Source organism: Arvicanthis niloticus, chromosome 18 (genome assembly GCF_011762505.2).
Source record: "Arvicanthis niloticus isolate mArvNil1 chromosome 18, mArvNil1.pat.X, whole genome shotgun sequence".
Classification (NCBI taxonomy): Eukaryota; Metazoa; Chordata; class Mammalia; order Rodentia; family Muridae; genus Arvicanthis; species Arvicanthis niloticus.
In genome coordinates, this window is record NC_047675.1 from 30,399,425 (window position 1) to 30,426,616 (window position 27,192).

General features: G+C 47.9%; 1 protein-coding gene across 3 annotated transcripts in view; it reads left to right on the forward strand.

Annotated features, from left to right (window-relative positions):
• Positions 1 to 4,460: 4,460 nt before the first annotated feature.
• The window catches only part of Cdh5 (cadherin 5), a 40,229-nt gene continuing 17,497 nt past the window's right edge, over positions 4,461 to 27,192 (forward strand). The window contains exons 1-2 of one of the 3 annotated variants that reach the window (XM_034522093.2): positions 4,461 to 4,599; positions 15,645 to 15,867. In XM_034522093.2, the coding sequence (XP_034377984.1) occupies positions 15,664 to 15,867 (204 nt within the window). In that variant the 5' untranslated portion in view covers positions 4,461 to 4,599; positions 15,645 to 15,663. Of the gene's footprint in view, positions 4,600 to 14,117; positions 14,247 to 15,644; positions 15,868 to 27,192 lie in introns of those variants that run through there. The other 2 variants (XM_076915707.1, XM_076915706.1) reach the window with 2 other exon arrangements.

Here is a 27,192-nt window from a genome sequence, read left to right on the forward strand (position 1 = left end):
TAGGAGCCTCAGAACAGCTTCTGATATCAGAAGCATCCATATGAAGAAAAGGAAAATTTTGGAGCAACCAAATCTGAGTGCAGACAGACTAGGGGGAGTGTGCTGCCACCAGGCGACTTCTCCAAAGGGTATCTGCTCCCTGTTCTTCAGTAGCACTAAGCTCAGGCAGGGGTACCAAGGAGTCAGCCCACGCTGGCAAAAAACAAGACAAAACAAAAAGACATCAAGAGCCAAGCGTGACTAGTGCAAACCTGTGAACTCAGTGTCTGAGAGTCTGAGGCAGGAAGATCATAAGTTTGTGCCCAGCCTGAGCTATATGAGGGAAAAGGAGGAGGAGGAAGAGAAAGAGGAAGAAGAAGAGGAGGAAGGAAAAGATAGAAAGGAAGGAAGGAAGGAAAGAAGAAAGAAAGAAAGAAAGAAAGAAAGAAAGAAAGAAAGAAGAAGAAGAAGGAAGGAAAAAGGGGGAAGGGAAGGGAAGGGAAGGGAAGGGAAGGGAAGGGAAGGGAAGGGAAGGGAAGGGAAGGGAAGGGAAGGGAAGGGAAGGGAAGGGAAGGGAAGGGAAGGGAAGGGAAGGGAAGGGAAGGGAAGGGAAGGGAAGGGAAACCAAGAACCAAGACAGGAAGACAAGCTAACAGTAATACTGGCCATACAAGGTACAGCTGATCACTTGGCTCCCAGGCAAGGCAACAGCAGGCTGGGAGGGGATGGGAAGAATGCTGGGAGCCCCACTACTGAGTGCACATAGGCAGAGTGGAGCATGGGCCACACTCCTGGGGAAGCTGTGGGGTATACAGTCCCTGGGGAAGCTGTAGATCCACACCCAGTGTCCCACCCCTGATTCCAATGCTTGCACAACCCCAAGTCCTCATTTAGGGAGAACTCCATCTGTGCTGCACATCAGTGAGACACATCTGTCTAGAAGAAGAAAGATGAGCCAGTGGGTGAGCTCATGAATCCTAAAGCTGGTACAAGGGGCTGTGAAATCAGAGAGAAGATCTAGGGGCTCTGCAAACAAGAGAAAGATCTGAATGCAGGAAATGGAAAAGCACAGGCAGATCCCAGAAGGTGGAGCTCACACGCCTTCAAGTCCAGCACCACCGCTGATGAAGCCAAAGGCATCACCCTCCTGCCCTAAAATCGATTGCCTCATACTGTGGGAAACTTTTATTAACAGAAAATTACTGTGACCAGAAGAGTTCTAACAACACACTGTAGAAGGGCAGGAATGCCTGGTGGGTAGAGCTTTCCTGCGGCGAGGAGGAAGGCCTGTTTCAGAATCGGTATTGCACCAACAAGTTCTCAAACCCCAGGCAGCACCTAAATTCCCAGGCTACAGTTTCCCCATCTGTGTAGCAAGGCTAACAACAACTACCAACCCCAGGCTTGTTCTCGGGAGCTAAATGAGGAGCTCTAGGCATGAGCAGCACACACACAGTGTGTGTGTGTGTGTGTGTGTGTGTGTGTGTGTGTGTGTGTGTGTGTTCCTCTATGTGAGTGCTCAACCAGAAGGTCTAAGGGGCTGCCAGACTGTAGATATGTAGATGTTGGGGTTCCATCTCCAGGCATTCTGTCTCCACCCACCTCAGGTGAGGGCAAGGAATCTACATTTTTAGCTCCTCTACTCACCCTAGTGATGCTGAGGCTTAAGGACCATGCTCAGTTAAAAAAAAAAAAAAAAGATTCATTTATTTTTATTTTATGCATATGGGTATTTTGCCTCTATATACATCTGTGCACCATGGACAGGCAGTTCAGGAGGAAGCCAGAAGGTGGCATTAGATCCTTTGGAACTAGAGTTACAGACAACTATTAGTGGCCATAAGGGTATTAGGAGCAGAAACAAGGTCCTCTGAGAAGAGCAACTGGTGCTCTTAGCCACTGGGGTTCATTCCTGCCCCAGAGACCACACAGGTATGAAGCATATGTTCAGTATGCCTTGCTTTGTGTTACTGATTTCCAGTGTCCTTTTGACCTCCTCCTAGTCCTGAAAAAAACGTGTCCTGAAGGTCATTTCAGAGGCGAGGAGAGGAGCTCAGAGAAGCCAATCGGCTGGTCTAGGACACACAGACAGGATCTAGACCCAGGGTCTGCTAGCCTCATGGCCTGCAAGCTCCTCACATAGGACTCCGGCCCTGGTCAGGCTAGGTGAGCATCCCCTGGTCCCTTATACCACTTCCTCTAGTTTGCATCTAATCTGCTCTGGCAGACCATCGTGTTTCCTGTCTTCCCAGCAGCCTCCTGCACGCTCAGTGCCACTCCCTGCATATGTGCCCTCCTCCCAGTACCTTCTTTGCCTCCCATGAGCTTGGAGTGGGGGGAGAGAAGGGAGGGATTAGGAAGTGGGTGAAATCAGGCATTGGACCCACAAGGGGTCTGAAGAATGCTAGCTTGGCCTTTTGGGACTGAACTTCTTCTGCTATATAGACCTCCACTGCCATCCCTGGACTCCAAGTTACATTCAAAGCTTGCCTGTCCATTGTTTATTGTTTACAGATGACAGTGATGGCTGTTTTCAGGGCAGAAATATCCCCCCACCCCTCAACCCCGGGGCTAGAGTACAAACAACCAGGTTTGCATTGACAGCAGGACAGGCCCTGTCCCTGGCAGCCTGCCAGCGCTGAGTTTGAGACCCAGTGGAAAGTGCTACCCTAGCAGACATGTCCATTGAGGTCACAGACCACCAGGATAGGCAGCTCTCACAGGGAGCAGTCTATGCTGGGCCAGCCCACCTTGAGGGCAGGGAACAGAACAGATCCTGGCAGAGAGGAAAATGTGGAGCTATTGTTTGCTCACACACATACACACACACACACACAGAGAGAGAGAGAGAGAGAGAAAGAGAGAGAGAGAGAGAGAGAGAGAGAGAGAGAGAGACAGACACAGAGACAGAGAGACAGAGAGACAGAGACAGAAATAGAGAGACAGAGAGACAGAGATCTGGCTCAGAGCTGAGAACAGCCCCAGCGGCAGTTCCCTTTCCGCCCCTTCTTACTCTGGTGTCATCATCTGTCTTCACACCGTCTCAGAACGCTAATACTCCATCATAATTTAGACTCCATCCACGGGCCTTGGTTCCAGTTCAGTTTTCAGAGGACCTGGAGGGAGTGACTGGCTACACAGACTTTGCTTTCTTGTTACTCCCCCACCCCCACCCAGACTGTCCCCTCCCATCAGTTTTGTTTAATCTGCTATGGTCAGTGGATGGGGCTCTCCTAGTCACACCCTTACCCAGGGTGACCCAGCTGGCCACCCTCCTGACCTCACTAGCTTCCACAACACCTTGATTACAGAACCCTTCCGTAAGGGACACACATTTCAGAGGATGAGCCCTCTCTCTCCACAAGTTGGTCAACTGCCATGGGCCAACATGACTCCTCTGTGTGAGGAACCCATCTCCACTCACCAAGCCCATGTCTCTACTTGGGTGTCTAACGGGCGTCTCCAATACCACCTACCCCAAAGAGAAAACCCTTTCTTCCTTCTCCTACCACCCCCCACACACCCAGTATTTTCTCCGTGCCTGGAAAGATCTGCTCTCTTATGGTTCCTCTTTGCCTCACTGAAGAGCAGGGCAAGTTGGGGACTTCCCAAACTTTTATGGATGAAGAAATCCAGGCAATTGGCCAAAGAGTACACTCTGGGGGTCTGCCTTATATATTCCAAGTGACTTAGTCTGAGCCAGGACCCTGAACTTTTTACTAGCCCATCAAATAATGAATGAAGAGAGAATCTTCCTCATCTCCCCGACCTCTTGATTCTGAGGGACTCTGGTCTACCTTCTGCTTTGCTGTCTTTTTAGTTCTTCTCACTTTTGCTGATTCAAGCCTATGACTATCTTCCATTGTACAGATGAGGAGACTGAGGTATGGATCCCTGGCTGGTCCATGGTCACATCAGAAGTAAAGCTCCATCACCCAGTATTTGTAAAGTGAGATGTGCTTCGAGCTGGTACCTTGGAACTGAAACTCCCTGCCTGGAAGAAGCTGACAGGCACTCTGGTGATGAAAGCGATTATCCCATTTCTCAGCTACTCCACTCCTGAGACCTCCACAGCCCCCTTTCGTCCCTCCATACCACAGAGGCACCATGGAAAGCAAGCTCTGAGGAGAAGCTGAAGTAGGTGGATTTCTGTCTTGGTTACTCTGTCCAGCTGGGAAACAAGTACCTCAGACCCAGTAAGCCTCTGTTTTTTTGAACTGTTAAGTGGGGGATACGACACCTGCCTTCCAGGTATGGTTGAATGCTCTGGCAAAAGCCTAGGGTCCCCACAGCCAGTCCTTAGCTCACAGCTCCTCGGATAAGACCTGGAATTGAGGTTTGAGTTGAATACCCCAGGCAGGTCCAAGGCTTCCACGGGGACCAGCCTTCTAACCAGGCTGAGGCCGCCCACCATAGGGCTTGCCTATCTGCAGGCAGCTCACAAAGGAACAATAACAGGAAACCATCCTGAGGGGAAGTGGGCCAGGGCCAGTTGGAAAACCTGCCTCCCTCCCAGCCTGGGTGTGGCTCCCCTCTCCCCTCCTGAGGCAATCAACAGAACTCTACACAAAGCTCAGTCCCGGACAGACTGCAGTGGAGACTCTTCAGCTCACGGATAAGGTAAGTGAGACTCTCAAACCTCTCTCTACTCCTGTTCCCTGGAGCTAAAACTGGGAGGGTCCTGGTCCAGATGGGCACTGTAGGACTCCCCAAGGGACAACAGCCTCTCCAGAGCGTGAGTCTCCGGTGGGGCCAGAGCAGGGTTAAAGAATGTATATCTCTTAGTGTGCAAGAATGCAAATAGCTATCTCAGGGCCAATATGTGAGAAAGACTCGGCATCCTTCTAAGTAGACTGTGTTACTCAGTGAAACTCCAGTGACCCGAAGCTTCTGTGGATACAAGGCTCAAAGAGGATTGGATTTCCAGTGTTGCTCAGCATACTAGGGCGGAGGACAGGAGTCTGGACCTTGGATTTGAGTAGGATCTGCTTTGTGTGGGATGGGCAAATAACAGTTCTGTGTTTCCCTTCCCTGTCTACCAAGATTAGCTCTGTCTTCCACCCAAAGGACAGGCTGGTCCAGAGCTAAAGGGATAGATTTACCAAGGTCTGACTTACATCTCCCCCAACCCCCATTATCCCTACCCACAACTCCTCAAGGGACTAGAGTGGGATTTGGGGGGGGCTGAAAGGAGCACTCATTCCCTCTGTCGATGTCTCCCACTTTCAAGATGGGCATTCTGAGGTCCAAGTCTAGGCACTTGGGGTCCCATTTAAGAACCCTCTTCCCTCATCTCCCCTAGATTCACAAGGCCTGCTTTGTGTTTAGGAGTTTGCAGGCAGGAAGGCGGCCTCTAGTTTCTCCCCAAACAGTAGATACTCAGGGCCTAGAGATCAAGGGATCCCTGTGGCTGCGCAGCTCAGCAGTCTCTGGAAGGCCCTGGAGACAAGGACCTCTGAGCCAAAAGTCTAGCTTAAAGATGGTGACCCTCGGCACTGATCCCAGCCCACTTCCTTGTGGCCTTGGGACTGTAACCTAAGGTCTCCAAACCTTCATTAGGAGAGGGCATTTTTTTGGATAAAATTCTACTCACAATGTGTGGCGAGCAGTGGAGATGGTTCATGCAGAAAAAATATTCCAACAAAACAATGGCTCCCGGATTTACTATCCAGTCCCGAGGATACAGAGAAAGCAACCAAGATCTGGAGGAGCGTCAGTGTGAAAACTGAGTCAGAATGACGATTGAAACTTAGATCTAGTCCTCAGCAGCACAGGCTCTTCCTGGAACCTGTGGTTACAGAGGATCTCTGGCTTCTAGACTATAAAGTTGAAGAAACGTCTTCAGTCCTTACTTGTGATATACACACCCTTGGCTCTGGGACTGACTCATAATGAGAGACAAATAGCCAGGGAATCCTGAATGGATTTACCCACTGCTCCATAGCAATAGATGGCTGTGAATGCCACAAAGATTTGGAACCCCAAAACACAGGCACAAGTCCCCCACCTCACCTCCTGTTAGGAGGTGGTACCCAGAATATGAAAGGAGAAACTGAAGTAAGAGGCCGTATTCTTAGCTACCCCTGTTGCATCCGAATTCATTGGCTACCCCTGGAGGAATGTGGTAGGCAGACACACTAATAACATGTGATGGCTTCAAGGCAGGAAGCTTGAAGGATCTGGGAGGCTGGTGGGCTCTGGGTTCTTTAGAGCAGGGCATGAATGCTGAGTCCCAGGGAGGATTTTGACAGCCCAGAACAATCAGCTGCCCTTTGGTGGGCAAGGAAGTCACAAAACTCCCCTGCATCTGGCCTGAGCCCAGCCATCTGTGGGCTGGAGAGTACCAGGTGACCCCGAGGGGCCCAGGGGCAGTTGAGCCTCAGGGCAGTCCTTCAAATTCTAATTTTCAGAGCTAGGAGCTGGAAGAAGTGCCCAGTACCTTGAAGGGGTTAACCTGCCTACCCCATAGTCTCAGGCAGACCATTGTGCAGCTAAACAAGAACCGGACATGAAGCAGGAAGCCCAAAGGGCCACACTTTTTTCTCCCAAAGTTAGATGAGTCACAGTTGCATGAGAACCTCAGAGATAGCAGACATTAGCCACCATCCCAACAAAAATATCCACCCCTGGCTGAGTGGACCATTTCTGGTTGCTTCCATCACCTCGTTGGCACTCCCTCGGTTGACATGATTAATTCCCATGTGACTGATGGGACCCCTTGGGATCCAGAGAGGCTAGCCAGACATGAGGTCACATAGTATAAAGTGGGAGGGGGATAGGGCTGACCCCATAGCCATATTCTATATTGGAGTTTAGAGAAGAGACAATCATATGATTTAGACCACCAGAGCCAGGAACCTAAACCAGGGACTGCCCTAAGAGATTGGTTCTACTGTTGTTGGGGAAATATAAAATATAAGTCCATGATAACCCTGCTCTAAGTTGGCATTGAGAGGAGAAACTACAGAGAATTTCTTGAAGGAAGAGTAAGAACCTGGAATTCTGGGAAGACTTGCACAGCTCCCACAAACTCAGCCTTGGTCTCCCATCTCTCTTTGTCAGAGGATGATTCTTAAATCCTCTCAGGTACGACCTGGCAAATCCATAGGCTAGCAGGAAGAAATGGGGCTCAGGGGTGGACTGACAGTGGTGAATAACATTTACCCCTGGAGAAGAACAGTGAAATGGGAGATGAATCTAAAGCTAGACCAGGAAATTAGGTCAAATGTGAGGCAGCCAGTAGAAGGCACAGCTCTAGACCAGAGAGGACAGGTAGGTAAAGGTCAGATACCCACATACTTGGGAGCACTGTCTATGTATATTGGGATTCACCTCTTCTAGTCCTCCTGTCCAGGGATTCAGTATTGGTTGCCTTTATTACAGATGCAGTCACTGAAGCCCAGATAGGGCACAAGACCACAGAGCACATGAGCCATAGGTCAGGTTCAAACAGACAAACATACGGACCTTGTTCTGATGCCCCACAATTACTCCACCAACCCAGCCCAAGTCCGGATGTTCAGAGGAGGCTGAAAGACTCCCTAGGGTGGGAGTCCTCTGTCTGATGCTTGAGCCTCACCATAGGAGACAGAGAGCTAGTTTAAATGACCTAGCACTCAAAGACTCACTGTAAATCAGTTTCAAATTGCAGACAAAATTTGGTTCTATTGGAAGTTTCTATCTCAAAAGTTGTATTACAGAGGAATGAACAGTGTGATTGATTAGTGATGTCTGCCATGGGTATGGGAAGAGGTGAGTAGCAACAGCTTATGAGTTGTAATTTGGCAGCCTTGCCTGAAGAGGCTCACGGCTCAGAGATATGTGTTTTCTCTCTGCAGACCTGTAGGGAAAATTATTTCATTGTCCTAAAGGATCCAATTTTAGTGGGATCTAGCAATATCATGGCTGTTAGAGGGGCTATTTGGGAATAAGCAAGATCTTTTTGTTGTTGTTGTTGTTGTTGTTGTTGTTGTTGTTGTTGTTGTTCAGTTAAACCACAGTTTGCATTTGCTCTGACCACCCAAGGTGCTGTCTGCAAATATACATGGTTTTTAAATCCTGCGAGTGAAAAGAGACCCAGAAGCAGTTTCAGAATAGGAGACTGAGTCACAGGGGCATTCTACACCACCAGACTTCAGACCTACCTTGAGTCCATGTACCTGGACACTAGGATGTAGTACAGAGTCGGATGCTGAATGATTCTGGGAAGAGGATGCTCAGGCCAGGAAGCAGAGGCTGGGCTGGGAGCTTGGTGGCAATTAGAAGATGTCATGGAGGAGGTAGCCTGGGGCTGTGCTCACTCAGAGAGCAAACTAGGAAGGATACTCTGGCATGTTGGGTACAGGCTAAACATCATGCATTCTAGAAACCTTTAGGATGTCTCGTGGCTGGAAAGGAGGTAGGAAGGTAGAAGATAGAAGACTTGGAGGGGCTGACACTCTGTTGGCTGGCTCTGGAGCTTGGCTTCATGCTGGAGAGGTGAAAAAGCTACAAGAGCTTAGACAAGGGAGATTCAGTAGGGAGCACAGGCACAAGCCAAACCAGGAGACAGTCCCAGGGAAGGAACAGGTCTGGAAGCCCTAGGAATAGGTCTCAGTGCTAAACTGAGCTATAAGAAAACCCCAAAGGGCCAGCTCATAGCTGATGGGCTTCACCCTTCCAACGTCCACACTGACAAAACCCAGTTGTTAAACATGGGTGGGGGTGGGAAGGGCTCAAGAAGAGGAGGTAGAAATCACTAGAGGAGTGGAAGATACGTGTACCTTTACATCCAAGTCCTGTTCTAGCTGGAGGCTCAAAGTGTGGGGCAGGCTGAGAGCTGTCCAGGGCCACACACAGAGCTCAGGCTCCAAAACCAGTGAGCACAGGCACACCCCCTACGTGTTCTGAGCCATCTCCGCCCATCACCCTGCCCCTCATCCCTGACCCAGACCTCCAGGCTGGAGTCCACAGTCTGCAGGGGGCTGGGGTAGGGCTGAGCATTCCATCCATCCTCAGAGGCCCTCCCTGGGGCTCCACTTAGCCGCTAGATCCAGCCCCAAGTCCTCACTGAAGGCCATAGGGTGGAAAGAGAGGGCCCTGCACAGGAGGTAAGGGAGTCAGCTCGGTGGAATTGCTGTGGAAACATAGCTATATACAGGGCCACTGGGGACTCATACCAGCTTCTAGAAGGATATGAGCCTCCAGGGAGATTTAGATGCATGGATGGATGGATAGATAGATAGATAGATAGATAGATAGATAGATAGATAGTTTACCTCACCCTGGAGCCCTCCAGGATAGTGAATAGCCTCCTCAAATGGACAGAACCTGGCAGCTAGAATCTAAGGCTTAACTGAGGCTCTGATCAGATGCCTGTGGTCAGGGGCGGACAAACCCAAAACACTGGCCTTATGCCCTGCTGAGGGGCTCTAACCGGAGCCAAATTTTCTACATCTGTTCATCTACAAAGCCAGAACCTAGTCCCAGGGAGCCCCAGAGACACTCCAGCTCCTCCACACCCCTCAGCCCTTCAGCTGGACCCAAAGCCAGTCATCTGTAGAACTCAAGGCTGAGCCTGTCTCACAGCCTCTTTGAGGCCAAGTGCTAGGGACTAGGGACGGATGGGCTATAAAGACAAAGGGGAGGGGGACTTCACTTGATGTCCCACAGTGGGTGAATGAGCAAAACAAAAACCAAGTTCCCTCCTGGGACTCAGGCAGTAGGCCAGTTCTGCCTCCCCTGCCCTCCACACACCCTCTCACAGCTTCTCAAATCTTTTCCTTCTGGCACACATTGAATTTTTTTTTTCATATGGGGTAGTTTGCGTCCTGGGTCCATGGGCACAAAGGCCTATATAAGATAGGTGCTAGTGTGCAAACAACTGTAATCTTGCCCTCTCCTGGCTTCCTTTGGGGAAGTGGTGTGGTTTGGCCAAGCCCAGTGGGAATAGGAGGTCCTGGAATTAAGGTCTTATAGCTAGGACTATGCTTGGAGCCTCCAAGGGAACCCAGAGAGCAGCAGATAGAGCCATGGGGCCCTGCCCTGCCCAACTCAGTCTGGCCTAGGTATCTCATTTCTAGCACTTCGGCCTATGGCTACTCTAGAGATAGACTCCAAAAGCCTCCAAAATCCTTACTTTCCAGGGTATAGTTGAATTCAGCCATATTTGGGTTCTCAGAGACACAAGTACCCACTGCCCTGAGCTCTGTGTATGTTCAACATTAGGTCACTCTTTGTCTTCAAAATTAGAATCTACTTGGCATTCTTAGACTGACTGAGGGCATAGCAGGCCCTGTCATCCATTAGGAATTTTTCTCTCAAAGCATGAGCATGCCCCCAGAGTTAGGGCATCGTCACAGCTCCTGGGTGGCAAGGGATATGGGCAACCCCTGAGTGTTCCACACCCACAGCTGAACCACGAGGCACTTCCTGTCCCCTGGCTTCTGTGTTCACACAAGTTCCCAACTATTCACCTGGGATGCTCGGCACGGAATCACATCCTGGTCCTCAAGCCTTTCACACATCTTTGGTGCCCTGATTCCACCCAGAGACATTCTAAGCCTTTCCAAAGCTAGTAAGAAGGGCCAAGAGAGATGAGACTCTGCTGGGGTCAGGGGTGGGGGCAAGGGGATAGAAACAGCATCACCTGGGCAGTACCTAAACCTTCAGGAGATTCGGCTTCCAAAGAGACCACAGTCGTCCTAGCTTCCATTCCTAGACAGGAGGAAAGGACGATGGCTGTCCTACAAAAGCCTTCCTCTCTGCTAAATTTCTAGCACTAAAGGTAATACTAAGTGTGGCTATTGGAATGGAAATTCCTCCAGGTCCCTCTGAGACTGTATGTTGTCAATCAGAATGTAGAAGAGGGCAGATTGTGTGCGGAGCAATCTCTAGACTTCCTCATCTGCAAAATGGGAATGAGAATCTTTACATCCTGTGTGAAATTTAAATGATAGGGTATTTCCAAAAGCCAAACACTGAGAACTATTATTATGACAAGTGTTGCTGGAGAGAGAGGTGACACAAGACAGGCTGTTTCAGTCTGAGGCTTCCACAGACTCTTTCCTTGCTCATCTGCAGAAGGGGACTATTGGTAATTGCCTCAAAGCTGTGGCAAGGTTTAAATCAGATAGCGTGCTTGGGGAGGCCAGCCTACTCTACCTGATAGGGTCCAGCCTCACAAGATTCCCACCTCTCATAGGCCCACACTCCATGGCCCTCCCTTCTCACCAACAGCTGACTGACAAGAAGTCAGAGTGAACAGACCTCCCCGTCCCCTGCTGTAAAGGACACTGTGAAAGCAAAAGCCATTCTCATTAGAGGTTGGGAAGTTGCTGATGATCTCGTGGGCCAGAGGCTTTCTTTTCAGGGCTCACAGCAAGGCCTCTGCTGGACACAGAGCAAAAGGTCAGCTCTCCATCTTTGATAACTCTATGTGGCCAGCCAAAGCCCGCCAACAAGCCAGTGTCCCCTGTGAGCCAGTGAACTCTGCTTCACTGATGTCTAATAATTTCCTCGTATCACTGGTGGCTGTTGTCAGCTCTCTGAGCCCTTTTCTCATTCCAACAGGTCTCATAAAGAAATTGTGTTTGCTCAGTGTGTTATACAGAGTTCCCTGAGGGAACTCGGTGTCCAATGTGGACTCTTTGAAGGGTCTTCCAGTGAGGGCTGGGGATGGTAGGACAGGGACCAAGCTACACATGGAGGCACCTAGAGACTAGCAATGGAGGGGGCGGGGGGAAGCTATTATTACTCTGGGGCTGAAGGGGCAAAAGGAAACACTTACAGAGCCCAGATCCCAGAGACAGAATCCCACATTGCTGGCCCACTAAGAGCTGGCATGTTGTAGACTGCAGGGGAAGGACGGATCAGCGAAACAAAGAAAGAGAAGCCCACTTCTCTCCTCCCATACCAGAGCACCCGCTGGACATCTCTTAACCAAACCCAGCCAGAGGTCAAGGCCAAGGCTAGGAGTCCCAGAAAAGGCTTTGTGGTCCAGTGCAGAGGTTGGTGAGGGCAAGGAGGAGTGCCTAGGAGAAAAACCAACCCACATAAACTCTCTTGAAAATGATTGGGCAAGGTATTATTGTTATTGCTCTTTGGAGGCCAGATCTTGCTATGTAGCTCACACTGGCCTCAAGTTTCTGGCAGTCCTTCCACCTGTGTCTCCCAAGTCCTGGGATTATAGGCAGGCACCACTTAAGGATTGTGTGTTCAGGAACACGCACAATAAGCAGGCCATAATCCTCTAATGACGGTGACAAGCTCTCACAGATCTGAGGGCTTAAAGCCACATGTGTTGATTTATGTATTGCCTTACAGTTCTGAAAACCAGGAGTCTGGAATAGTTCTCAGAGGGCTAAAGTCAGAGCTGTAACCCCTCCACAGGCCTCAGAAGGAACTCATGGCCACACCTCTTCCAGCTCCTACAGCTAATACCTCCCTCAGCTGGCAGTCTCTCAGTACCTCAGCTTCATTTCACTACATCTCTTTGTGGTACTGGATTCCAGGCCTTCACATATTGGAGACAAATGCCCTACTATAGAGTCCCATCCGGAGCCCTTTCTTTACAGTTTCTTTTATTTCAATTTATTTTTTTGAGGAAAGTGTCCTAGGCTAGCCTCCAGCTTCCCTAGGTGGCTGAGGGTGACCTTTGAACTTCTGGTCCTCCACCTTCCAAATGCTGGGGTTATGGGCATGTGCCACCATGTATTTACATGGTGCTAGAGATAAAACTCAGGATTTATGCATGCTGGGCAAGCAGTCTACCAACAGAGCTACATCCTTATTTGTGACACAGGGTCCCCCTAGATTGCCTAGGCTGGCCTTGAACTCAGCCTGTAGCCAAGGAAGGCCTTGATCTTGAGACAGCTCTGCCAGTCACCTCCATAGCTGGGATTACCGGCCTGCCCCACCAGTAAACGGCATCTTATTTTTGAATTTGATCCTTCTCCCTCTGTCTTCAAAAGACCCGGGCATTATCCTGGGTAGTCCAGGATCAACTCTCCATCTCAAGCATGATACTCCATTTAAGCATATCCATCAAGAGTCCCTTTGTTAAGGTGACCCTTCAGGTTCTAGTGTGTAGGACATGGATATTTGGAGGACATTATTCACCTGTCACACTAACGTAGCCTCTCCCCAGTGCCTTCGACTCATTTCTATCTGGCAGGAGACTTCGTGGTTTCCTCAGACATGGTAACTGCTCTTCTACATTGGGGCTTCGTTTCTCCTGGTGCTACACGCTGAAATTCCCTTCCTCCTTCTGGCCTTCTTACACTCAGGTCTTAAATAGTTTTCTTAAAAGGGCTGGTAGTGTCACTCCGTGATAGAGCACTCGACTAGAACACATGAGGCCCTTAGTTACACCCCCAGTGCTACAAAATACAATAAAACCATCTCAGAAAAGCCACCGTGGCCTCCCAGTCTCTGCTGGTCACATCTGCCTCACAGCTACTTCTAATGGGATTCCCACTTTCTTAGCTTCCTGTTGGTTCCAGTGTGGGGAAGAGCTCCAGGACAGGTCTTCCTGACTCATGGCTGTGCCCCACCGCCTAGTAGAATCCTACATCCAGGAGGTGCTTGCCCCCAGCAGCATAGCATTTAGGTTCCTGTCCTCTGTTTACCCCAGGCCTGAGAAATCTCACCCTCCTTCTCTGTTTCACTTCCTACTGTATCATGTTTCTATTTCCTAGTCACTTCTTACTTGAGGGGGAACAGAAAAACCCAAGCCTGGCAGTTCTTCCCCGGGCAAATCAGGAAATGATTCACGCAGCCATGCCTGCAAGGCGGAGTCAAGGGTCACTTCCCTGAGTCAGGACCAGATTCCTAGCCGGCCTTCGGCTTCCACTACCTTCCCCCACTGTTTATTCACTACCTTTTCCTGCCTGGCATCTTACTCCTAAAGCCCCTGGCATTTTCTAGGCAGCCCCCTTTGCTAATGGTTTTCTGGGGATACAGAGCCTCCCTTAGGCACATAGCACTGTAGTCAGGGCTCCCATTCTCGGACACTGGGGTCCACTTCCTTCTAAGACAGACTTGGAAGAGCTGAAGGGCAGGAACCATGGGTGCTAAAATCAGCACAGACAGCCCAGCCCTCTCTGAAGCCAGTCTGGTGCCAATGGTCTGAAGATGATGTTACTAGAGTTTAGGAAAGTCCTGTGATACACAGGGCCCACCCCTTCCCTCAATAGCTGGGTAGGAGGCTACCCCTTCCAGCTCCTTGAAGGCCCTCATCTTTCTCCAGGCACCGGTACTGATTCCCCATACTATCCCAGGAACTTCAGGTCAGTGACACAGGGACCCTGGGTGAATGACAGGGGAGGTCAGGGATGCGGAGCCATAGCGATGACGACATTGAGGCCTCTATCACCACAAGGCACTGGAAATTTTCCTTGCTTGATATTTAGATTAGAGGCAGAACTTGATCTCTGAGTGATGCCCATTCCAAGCCTACAGGTTGCCTTCCAGAGTCCACAGCCTGTACAACCACACAGGTCACGTGCTTCAAGGGGGTCCACATGTAGTTTAAAATTCTTTCATCTCTATTTCAAAATTTCTAATTTTTTTTTTAAAAAAAAATGGAAACCCACACTCTGTTTTACACCGGACCCACAAATTATAAAGCCCAATGTATACCCCAATCTCCTCCCAACTCCCTCCCAATACAACCCACAGCCTGGCCATCACCTAAGGGTTCTAGAGTGAGGAGCTAACCTCTAGATTAAAGTATTTGGGATTGGGGCTGGAGAAGTGACTCAAAGGTTAAGAGCACTGGCTGCTCTTGCAGAGGAACTGGGTTCGAGTCTTAGCACCAACATGGCAGCTCACAACTGTCTGTAATATCTGTAATACCAGCTCCAGGGAATCCACTGCCCCCTCCAAGGCTCTGTGGAACTCATACACACAAATAATTTTTTAAAAAGCTATTTGAGATTTCCTAGGAGCCTTCCTAAGGCAACAACGCCAGAGGAGCTTTCAAGCTGGAATGAGCTGGAGATGTTTCAGGGAGCCACTAAATCTGCCTCGGAGAAGCTGCAAAGCTGCTGAGATGCAGAAGGCATCGGGAAAGAGCTGGAATTTTGAAGCACACAGACTTAGTTCAGGCCTTGGCTCAGTTCCTTACACTCTGGATAGTTTGGGAGTGTTACTAAGTGTCTCTGTGTCTCAGTTCATTTGTAAACTGAGGGTCACAATTATAGCAGCCTTGGAGACTGGAAAGAAGAGTAAATGAGACTGTGTGTCTAAAGCATCTGGAATAGAGCCAGGCAAATAGTGAGTACTTACTGGAGGTGACTGACTGGCTATGCTCAGATGCTGGGGCCTCATTCCCAGCTGAAGTTAACCTCTCTGTGCCTTAGTTCCCTCATTTGTAAAATGGTGATATTCTGAGTGCCCTCATAATGCTTTGGGATCTTGAACATCAGTATTCCAGCTATCCTTCCCAGGTTCCTGGGGAATCTCATACCCCCCACACCTGCTTTCATGTCATCCTATGTGGGTATAAGGAGAAATCATTTCTGGGTTTGCCTTCCCTACATAGACCAGCGTATTATTCTGCTGGTGTCAGCTGAGTGACAGATAAAGAAGGAGAGAGACAAAGATACTTTGGTTTCTAGAGTGAGCCATTTGCTCCATAGGACAGTGGCCCCTGTACCCTCATGGTGTCTATCCTCTTTCCCCAGATCAGCTCCTCCAGGAAGGATGCAGAGGCTCACAGAGCTGGCCACTGCTTTGGGTACCTTCTTGGGCCTGCTGGCAGTGGCAGCAATGGCAGGCCCTAACTTTCCCCAGATAGACATCCCCAACATGCTGCCTGCCCACCATCGCCAAAAGAGAGACTGGATTTGGAATCAAATGCATATAGATGAAGAGAAAAATGAATCGCTGCCCCACTATGTGGGAAAGGTAAGCCTTGGGCTCCAGGGTGACGGTCATTATCAACACTGGACCATAGTCATGGCCATGTAGCCAAGATGGTGATGAATATAGTAGTGGTTGTCACTGAAGTGGAGGAGGTGATGAACACGGGGGTAATGGTGGTCAAGGTGACATGTATGCTGGCAGTTGTGATAGGAAAGAGAAAATCAATGATGGTGAGGAGGAGGAGGGTGGTAGTGGTGATGATGATGTGGTGGTATCGATGGTGATGATGATGGTGATGGTGGAGATGGTGATGGTGGTGGTGGTGGTGGTGGTGGTAATGGTGGTGGTGGTGGTGGAAGTGGTAGTGATGACCATCGTGTTATAATAAGTGGGAAGATGAGGGTGGTTATGGTAGTGAGGATCATTGTAACGGTGACGCTCTTGGTAATGTTGGCCTTGGCGATAGTAGTAATGGTGTCAGTGGTGAAGGTGGTAAAGGGGAAGGTGAGGAGGTTGATGGTGGTGGAGATAGTGGTAACGATGGTGGTGGTGGTAACAATAATTTCGATAGTCATAGAGAAGAAGAAGACAATGGGAGTAACCATGGTAGCTGTGGTGACAGTGTTCTGAATGAGCAGGTGATACAGTTTATAATTTGGACCTTAAGATGTGTCCCAAAGGTCACAAGCTAATTTTTTTTTTTTATCAACCTGTGTTGCTATAGGGAGTCAGGCGTAGTGGAACGTCATTAGAAGTTGAAGGTGATACTGGGACTCCAATACCACACAAACACACACACACACACACACACACACACACACACACACACACACACACACATGCTCTGCTTCCCAGACACCATGAGCTGAACAAATTAGCCTTGCTGTGGGTTTTCCATGTTGCTCTTTCTTTACACTGGCTCGAAGTGACACAGCCTTGTGAGACTCAAGGCAAGGTCTCAGTTGTGAGCCTTTAAATTGGTGCATTAAAAATAAGCCAAATACTTTACAACAAGATGATAGGAAAGATGAGTTAGGGCATCTCAGAAATCAGCAGGACGCTGCCCATCTGAGGTCCACAGACTTGTCTGAGAAGAGAACACCAGAACACCCTAGTCTCAAAGGAAATGATTCCACAGGATTGGCATCCCTTTCCCTGAGTTTGACCAGTCAGGTACTCAGAGGCCACTGAGATCATGATCTAAGATGGTCTGGCTGTTTCTGATGCCAGCCTTATACCTGGGTATCATTCACATGAGGTTGGTTTTCAGGCATGCAGATATATAACAATTGTGGGGTCAAAGGCTGCTACCAAAATTTCAAAGGAAACCCTGTAGTTAGGTAGCACGGTCGATTTGGAGTCCATGAAGGCATCCCCTGAGAACGTAGTCTACAAATCTGGGAGAATAAAGGTGAATCTCTAATGGGGATTCCCAAAAGTTAAATATGCCAGAAATTCAGATGTAGAGCCAGATCACACGAGATGCCCTAGAGACTGCCTAAGTCCTTCGGATCTCACATCCTTCTGCCTTGTGCCCGAGTTGCTAGACATGGAACTATGAGATTTGATGTCTTCTGTGCTGGGTTTTTATCTTACGTGAGTTCAACTCTTCCTTTCTGTCTTAGTTTCTTTTCTCGTTGCTATGGTTTTAAAAAGTCTAACAAAAGCAACTTCGGGGAGAAAGTGTTTATTTTGGCTCACAGTTCAAGGGTATGCTCCATCATGAAGAGGAAGCCAAGGCAGCAGGGGGTTAAAGCAGCTGGGTATATTACATCCATCATCAAGAACAAAGCAATGAGTGCTTACTCGGCTCGCTTTCTCGTCTGCATACAGTCCTGGACCTCTGGTCCCACCTCAATTAACAGAATCAAGAAAACCCCTCAAAGAAATGTCCAAATACTATCCTCACATAGTTAATCCCTCACAGGTGAACCCAGAGGTTTTTCTTATGAGTGACTCAAGATCCAGTCAAACTAGCAATTAACACTAACCATCACACTTCCTCCCCTATGAAACAGGAATGTGTGTCCTGTATCGCTGTATCTTGCAGCACGCAGCTTTTATTCCCGCTCGGCTTTTACTCTTAAAAGCTCAGAAGCTTTCCTTCAGTCTCAGAAGAAACTTCTTTTGAGCAGTGCCGGAACTGTAGATACCACAGGGACTCTTACAGATGGGACTCTTATTCATTTGGTGGTGTGAGATGACCAAGAGCCCTTGGTAGTCAGAGCCAGGATGTTATCTCTCAGGGCTGTTGAGATGGTGCAACAGATAAGGGTCCTGTTCTGCAAGCCTGGTGACTCGAGTTCACTGGTGACTGAGTGGCAGGAGAATAGAGAATCCAGAGAGTGGTCCTCTGCATGTGGGCTGTGACACACACACACCTGCCTTCACATACATGAACACAAAATTTGTTTGTAGTTTATGAGCCAGAGAGATGACTCAGTGGGCAGAGGCATTAGTATCCAGTCTAATGACTAATCGTCAGGACCCACTTGGTAGGAGAGAAACAAACAACTCCCACAAGTTGCCCTCAGAGGTACACACACACACACACACACACACACACACACACTAATTAATCAAAACAGAATGTTCTATTTAGGTCTTCAGTGTCCCCTAAAGAGCATGTGCCAAAGATTGTGGCCCAGTGAAGATGACAGAATCTTGAGGAACAAAGCCTAGGGGAAGGAAGTTAGGTCATTAGGAATGTTCTCTCGCTTTGCTTCCGGGATGTCCTTAGTGAACCAGATTCCTCTGTCACATACTTCTACCAGGATATACTGCCTTTCTACAGGCCAAGGCACTGAGCCTAAGTGACCATGGGTGATGGTGGTGGTGACTGTGGCAGTGACGATGACACTTGTATTAGTCACTTTGACATTTCTTTCTCTCTCTTTTTATCTTTGTTTTTATTCTTCTCTCAAACAATATATCCCAACAGCAGCTTCCCCTCCCTCTTCTCCTCCCACCGCTCCCACTTGTCTCCCCTCTATCCTCTGCTCCTCCATTTCCCTTCAGAAAAGAGCAGGCCTCCCAATGATATCAACCAACCACGGCATAAGAAGATGCAGTAGGACCAGGCACAAACCCTCATATTAAGGCTGGACAAGGCAACCCAGTGGGAGGGAAAGGGTCCCATAAGCAGGCAGAAAGTGGGTCCCATGCCCACTGCTAGGAGTCTCACAATAACAGCAAACTAAACAACCAAAGCATGTGTGCAGAGGACATGGTGCAGGCTCGGTGATTGCTAATTCAGTTTCTATGAGCACATATGAGCCCTGTTTAGTTGATTCTGTGGGCTGTGTTCTGGTGTCCTTGACCCCTTTGAATCCTACAATCCTCCCTCCCTCCCCTCCCCACCTTCTGCGGGGTTCTCCAAGCATAGGAATGGCCCACATAGGCTCATATATTTGAATGCTTAAGGTGTAGCATTAGGAGGTTTGGCTTTGTTGGAGTGGGTGTGGCTTTGTTGGAGTGGGTGTGGCTTTGTTGGAGTGGGTGTGGCTTTGTTGGCGTGAGTGTGGTTTGTTAGAGGAAGTGTGTCCCTGGGGGCCTCAAGTTAGGCCAGTTATTGGTTGGCCACTCCACCTGATGTTTGGCTGTGGGTCTCTGCACCTGCTCCCATCAACTACTGGAGGAGGCCTCTCTGGGAATGACTGGTCTACTCTCGGATCTAGAGTATAGCAAATTATCATTAGGTATCATTTCATTGATTTTTTTTTTTGCTTGTGTATTTTTATCAGTTGTGCTTGAGTCCTCACTAGAGTCATCTCATCATTTCCAGGAAGTTTCCACTGCACTAGGTTTCCACATCACCCCCTAAGTGGCCACCTATTCCAGCAGTGTCTCCCTGTACTTTCTCCCTCCATCCCTCCCCCGCTCACCTGATCCCTCCTGTTCCCATCCCCATTTACCCCAGTCTATCCACAAAATCTATTCTACTTCCCATTCCCATTTCCAGGAGGATCCATGTGCCCCCTCCCAGACCTTGCCTCTTTATCTAACTTTCCTTGGACTGTAGTGTGATTATCCTTTATTTAACACACCTCACAAGGAGCAACTTATAGGAGGAAGGGTTTACTTTGGCTCACAGGATAAGAAGGGATCAGGGAAGGCATGATGGGTCAAGTGTGAAGAAGAGGGCTACACTGTGTTCTCCAGTCAGGAAGCAGAGAATGGAGAGGAAGTAGGACCATGCTGTAAAACCTCAAGGCCCACCCTAATGACCTACTTCCTCTGGCAAGTATCTACTTCCTAAAGGTTTTACAACCTTCTAAAACAGTGCTGCCCGCTGAGAATCAAGTGTTCAAACACTGGGAGTCATTTCACTTTCAAGCCACAATATTAGTGAAGTAGATAAGGAGAGAAAGCAATTGTCCCAGTCAGTATCCTATTGCTGTGAAGAGAAACAGTAACCAAGGCAACTCATAAAGGAAAACATTTAATTGGGGATTGTCTTACCGTTCAAAGACTTAGTCCATTATTACCACAGCGGGAAGTATAGCAGCATGCAGGCAGACATGGCGCTGGAAAGGTAGCTAAGAGTACTATATCTGAATCTACAGGTGCAGGAGGAGAGAGAGAGAGAGAGAGAGAGAGAGAGAGAGAGAGAGAGAGAGAGAGAGAGAGAGACTGGGCCTGGCTTGAGCATTTGAACCTGAAAGCCCTCCCCCAGTGATACACTTCCTCCAACAAGGCCACACCCACTCCAACAAAGCTATACCTTCTAATACTACTCCTTAAGCATCCAAATGTATGAGCCTATGTGGGCCATTCTTATTCACACCACCACAAGAGTGGGGCTATTATAGAGCTATAGGTGGTAGTATTCAGTGGTGGAGGTGAACGTGACTGAGAGTAAAGGAGTAGCTGGTGGAAGCTGTGATGGTGATGCCAGAGATGGCAAAGGGGATGGAGAAGGTAGCAGTGGTGGTAGTTATGAAAATGTGGTGCTGATGGTGGTGGATGGCACTGATGGTGGACAGTAGAAGAGAATGGTTGTGGTGAGGGCTGTAACTGTGGCAGAAGCAGCCGTGAACTTCGTGGCTCATTTTTCTCCCACACTTTGATCTGCAGAGCAGCAATCACTAACAAGGCCACCCTGTGCTAAGGCTGAAGAGACCAGCCTGGCCTGAAGGCTCAGAGGTAAGGGACAAATCAGCTAAGGCCACACTCGATGTTCCTGCTTTAGAGGTCAGGAAAGGTCTTAGTAGCCTTCTACAATGTCACATGGGTAACAACGCAGATCACCCAGGCTACAGTCTGCCAACCTTGGTTGTGGACTTTGAGCCTCCTCAGAAAAACTTTTTCATCAAGCATACTGGTGCAAAACTGAGACTTCAGCCTTCAAGAGACTAAAGCTGAAAGGTCAAGAGTTCAAGGCTAGCCTGAGCTATATAGTTAGACACTACCATTAATAAAATAAAATGGGAAGAGAGGCTTCTTTGCACAGGTTATCTCATTATCCTTGTTACGTTCCCCATGATTCCATACAGCTCTCCAAATGTTAAGACTGCCTACTCATGAGATGTTTGACCCAGGCATAACTTCTGGAGAAGCAGTGTCATGGCCTGTGACTTTGTTGTCCAAGTCTAAAGTATGACCAACAGAAGTCCATCCCCCAAGAGCTTGGAGATTATCTAAATGAGCAATGAACCTTCTCACCACATCAAATGGTCACAGACCTCAAAATCACCCACTCTAATTCAAGGGAATGGCCGCATAGTGGGATCTCCCATGCAGTCAAGGGATGATGGATTAAGCATCTTAGGCCCTGGCTGTGAGGAAGAAAGCTGACAGCATTGAAGTCTCATGTCAGCTTCTTTGAATCCACACCCCAGCTATAAGAAGGACCAGGTCAGTACACTGGAGGAAGAATGAGCAGTTCCAAGCCTTAGACTGAGCGCTAGGAAGACAGCACTGGGCAAAAATGCACTCATCACTCTTGTGGATAGTAGAGATGCAGAAACTTCTTTCCAGAGACCAATATGGCCCTCTTATAAATAATGGCCTGGTCTTATAAATAAAGTTTTATTGGAACACAGCCACATTAATTAGTTTACTGATTGCCCTTGGCTGCTTTCATGTTATAAAGGCAGCCTGGAGTGCGCTATGACCAAGACTGTATGATTCAAAAAGCCAAAATTGTTTTCTCTCTGGCCCATTACAGAAGTCATTTACCACCCTCTGCCGGGGCCTAGAGCAGGCCTTCTCAAGCTTCTTCCATTTGTACAAATCTCTTTGTGCCCAAGGAAATTTTATGGAACAGGTTATATAGACATATAAAATGGGTGTGCAGGTCAACATCGACTAATAATAAATCATAAAGAAATTCATTTTTAGACAATCCTTTGGTATACATGTAATTACCATTTATTACAATGAAAGCAAATTTGCACCATAATGAAATTGATACTTGTTTTTGAATAAATAATTAAGTGTGAAGCCAGACAAGGAGGCACTTGCTTACAATGCTGGCACTGAGAAGGCAGAGGCAGGTAGGTCTCTGGGGTTTGTGAACCAGCCAGTCTAGCCTACTTAGCAAGCTGCAGGCTAATAAGAGACCATATTGTACCCCCTGAAAGGTGGACAATGCCTCGGAAACACACCCAAGGTTGTCCTCTGGCCACCATGTTATGCACCTATATGTGTACATACACAGCCTCCCCCTAACACACACACACACACACACACACACTAAAATTTCAAAACACCTTGGCTGAACATTTGCTAGGCATAAAGTGTGTTATATGTCAGTGTCTTTAACTATAGACGTGTTTGTCTATTTTCTGTCTATCTGTTTGAACAGAGTCTTGCTTTTAGCCCTGGCTGGCCTGGAACTCGTTCTGTTGAGACTGGTCTCAAGCTCACAAAAATCTGCCTGCCTTTGTCTCCTAGTAGCTGGTATTGAAGGTAGGCACCGTGGATCAATATTTTGATTTTGAGATACTCAGTGTAAGAGCACTGCTTTGCATAGAAACATAGCACACAACGGCAGAAGCATGTTTAGAACTATTTTATAAATTCTTTTCTTCAAAGATATTTTTAAATGAAACTCAAGCCAAGAACTCAAACAGAAATGTTTAAAATCAACTATTCTGACATAATCCAATTCAAAGACACAGCAATGTTGACTCTTATACGCTGAGGAATGGTGGCAGGAAAATGTTAAAAATCTATTTTACAAAGCATGGTGGCATATACCTTTAATCTGAGTGCTTGGGAGGCAGAGGCAGGAGAATCTCTGTGAGTCTGGGGCCAATCTGGTCTACATAACAAGCTTCAGAACAGCCAAGGCTACAGAATTAGATCATGTCTCAAAAAAAATTATATATAGGTGTGTGTGTGTATCATATAAGATATATAAAGATATAAATATATGAAATATAAATATATATTTAAAGGTGATTAAAAGATCTTTTTATCATATCATTGTTTCTATAAGAACAGAAAACTTTGTATGCATAGTAAAGTCACTTTACTCCATACAGTAGTGTTAAATCTGAGCCAAGTGTCTCAGGTGTCACTCATTGGTGTTATGTGGCACAACAGCACACACAATGCCTAGTGCACACACGATGCCTGGGGCACACACAATGCCTAGTGCATACACAATGCCTCTGAGTGCACATGCTCTGTGTGGAGAATTAAGGCAGCCGTGAAGTTGTGTGATACAACACAGGCAAATGCTTCCACAGACACCATCACGTGTTGAATTATGAATTACATTTTTGGTCACTGTGAATGAAGAAATTATTCAGTGTTGCCAAACTTTTCACAAGTCCTGCATTTAGGCACATGACACTGCATAGGATTGACAAGTACAGTTTGAGAACCTGACATCTAGAGAAACAGCATATCTCAAAGAACCCCACAAGCTGTGTGGACAGAAATGTTTTGGAGATACAGAAATAGACTAAGAGGACCTGTGAGGGGAGGGCACAAGTCTGGACAGGACACCAGAATGGCCTCCCAATTCCTGCTAAAGGAAACAGGTGGAGTGGTCTGGGAAGTGTCTACTAACAGCCTCACCCACAGCCCAATGACTGGGCACACAGGCTGGTCTGGCTTCCAAGAATTTTTTTTTTTTTTTTCTGGATGATGTAAATCCTGCCTCCTGACCAGTCAGAAGGAAAGACGCACAGTGAACTCTGTATCATAGAGGAAAATACCATTAGTCCAGTAACTGCTTTCCCAATGGGATAACTGGCCATGAATCATCCTCTGAGGAGAATGGTTAGCCATGAGGTAGATCTGAAGAGCTATCAGAAAGTGGAGGCCAGAGCCAAACAGGACATGCTTATGAAGGGTAGCAGACGCTCCGTGTCTTGTGATGACAGAACCTATTTGGTACCTAATATGGAGTCAGAGGAGTAGAGGAACCACACGTGACCCCAATCCCGGCTAAAAGAAGAGTATGTACAAGACACAAACACAGGACAAGGGTCCCCGCCTAGCTCTGAGGACACAATCTGAAGGAAGTGCGTGTTTATCAAGGTCAAAGTCTGGAACTTTTGTTTATAAACCTGGATGGACAGTGGGAGCCAGCTGGGAGTAGCCTGCCAGGGCAGGGCAGCTGTTGGCATTGAGATAGTTCACCCAAACACAATGATATTTAAAAAGGGGGTGGGGCCAAATCTATATTCCAGTTCAGTGGTGAGAAAAACAGAAATTTAAATGGAAGAGCATCCAGTGAAGTCCTGACCACCATTCCTTCAAACCAACAAGGTCATCAAAAATAAATTCTCGGAAACTGTGGGACCCGGTGGGTGGGACGCAGGAAAGTCCTCCACGAGATGGCAGGCCCCAATAGACACGAGAAAGTCCAGATTCCAAAATCTTTATTGACATGATGGTTGATAGTTGAATCTGGATGTGCACCCCCACTTAAGCCAGGGGGAACCTGACTTTAATAGGGAGGGAGAAGGAAGGAGGGACTAGGAAAAGAATACTTAATTAATTACACCCTCTGGCCTTTAGGTAACTCATTAATATGGAAATCTCTCTAGGGCTGAGGCCTGTAGTCATGCCCTCTACCTGTGCTGGTGACACCTCTCTGGGAGGGCTGCATTGTCCTTAGTGACTGAATGACACAGATCAAATGGAGGTCTTAGACTTCCTGTCAAAACCCTGGGTTCTGGGGGCATGGCTGAACACCTGCCATTGCCCCATTGGGGCCGGGGTTCAAGGTCTATGCCACACCAAAAACCAAGACACCCTACACGGCCCCACAGGAAACTGTCACCACCAAAATGAAACCATAACTAAATGGCATCTTGGGTGGCGAGTGGGACATAGATAGGAGGTGAAAAACAAGGAAATCTGTATAGACTGTGTTAATCAATAGTACTTCACCCGTTTGGTCCCTTCATTATACCAAGGGACCCCACTAGTGTAAGGTGTGCTGCTGAGGAGAAGGGGAGCAGGCACACAGGAACTCTGCACTGGTGCCTCAAGATTTCTTTAAGTGTAACCCTGGCACTCTGGAACCTGATGCAAGGAGATGGTGAGTTCAAGGCCAGCCTGGGTTATATAGACAGATCTTGTCAAAGGAAGAAAAGAAGAGGGAAGAAGGAAGGAAAGAAGGAAGAAATGGACGGAGGGAGATGTGGGAGAGGGGAAAGAAAGAGAAGAGTAGAGAACAGAAAGGAATTTTTAAAAAAAAGGTCTATCGGGGAAAAGGACATTCACGACATCTCCACTGTTCAGTCCATGTCCACTCTGTGCCTTCAGGCAGATCTTCTTGCCTCAGGCTCCAGAGTGCCAGGGTTATAGCATGCACTGTCACGATTGACCCAGTTTTACCTAAATAGACAATAGTTTTAACCCTCTCCTTAAACTTAAAGACATCTTGAGACAAGAGTGCACAGTTTCCGGGTTAAGACCCTGGTTAAGACCAGTGTCTCAGCTTAACTTGGGCCTTGCACAGGGAGGGTATGAGGCTACCACTCTTCTTCATTCCTTTCCATCCCCACATGCCACAGGTTACAGAGCTAGAACATGGCTTCTTGTGTTACCTGCCCCCTGTACACCACAGTCCCTGCTCCAGGATCTCTGCCAGTCCCGGCTGCTGCCTGCCTCCCAGTGCCTACTCAAGGGAAAGGGTCTTCCATCCATGCCTCTAGTCTTTCACCTTCCAGAATCCTCTCTGTTTCTGCCATCTGGCTTCTCGGCCTTCCGCCCAGCTGACACCCCCCTCATCAGAGGCTACAATTATTGAACAACTATTCTGCTCTAGGGACACTTCTAGAGCTCCCAGGGTTGGTCCCTTCTGGAATCTCCTTCTCTCCAGAGCTACTGTCCTTGACCTCCTGGCTACCCTCTCTCTTCTCCCATCTTCTTAACTAGTCCTTAACACACACCTGCATGTAAGGGTATTACATCATCTGATCTGAAGCACTGCCCCCCCCCCCCCCGAGATGTCAGCCTCAGTTCTGAGAACCAGAATGGAACCTTGGATATCTATGGGTTCCATAGTGTGCCTGATACCTGGTAGGCATCCAATTTCTGTTGGTTTTTTTTTTTTTTTTTCAAATGGAATTCTGTTAGGGTCATTCTAGCCTTCTGGAAAAGTACTATTTTGAACTCATGAAATACTATCAACATATAGACTGAATATCCACTGGTTGTAAAAAATAAAAAAAAAGAATCCTCAGCACTCAAACTTTCTATTATCTTTTGACTTGTGGGTCTATCATTAGCAACTACTCTCATTTACCCCAGTAATGTTCAGTACAAGGTGCTAGGCACATACTGCTTTCCCTTAAGCTACTATTAGAATGTCTTGTGGAAGAAAAAAAAGCTCAGTGGTCTAAGAGGTACAGGACATCCTGAGTTAAAACAAAGCTCACGGGAGCTTCGTTGTGCAGGTTAGACACTGTAAATCACCAAGAAGAAAGTATTTTATGCATCATTCCAAAAGCAGATTTACTGGGACCAATACTTACTGTGCCGACAAATGTCTGACATCTGGTTCTGCAGGGAGAGTGCAGATGTGTAGAACTTGCCAGTTCCCACAGTGTAAATACTCAGCCTTCAAGCTGATGCTATGACATCCCTGAAGGCAGAGAGTGTAGAAGATGTGCATAGCCCTACCCCATTTAGTGTTGCCGCTACACTCACACAGAAGACACAGTAACCCCAAGAATGTGATAAAGTGCCAGGACATGGTTAGAAACATGAATTCTGAGTATCTGTAAATCTCTGGTTCTCATAGATCTGTATGAGTTCAGGAAGGAAGAGCTTAACTGGGCTCACAGTTTTAAGGTGCAGTCCATCTTGGCGGGGAAGACATAGCAGCACAAGCATCTATAGTCAGCAATCAGGGAGAGATGGATGCAGCTACTTCTCTTACCCAGGGTGATGGCA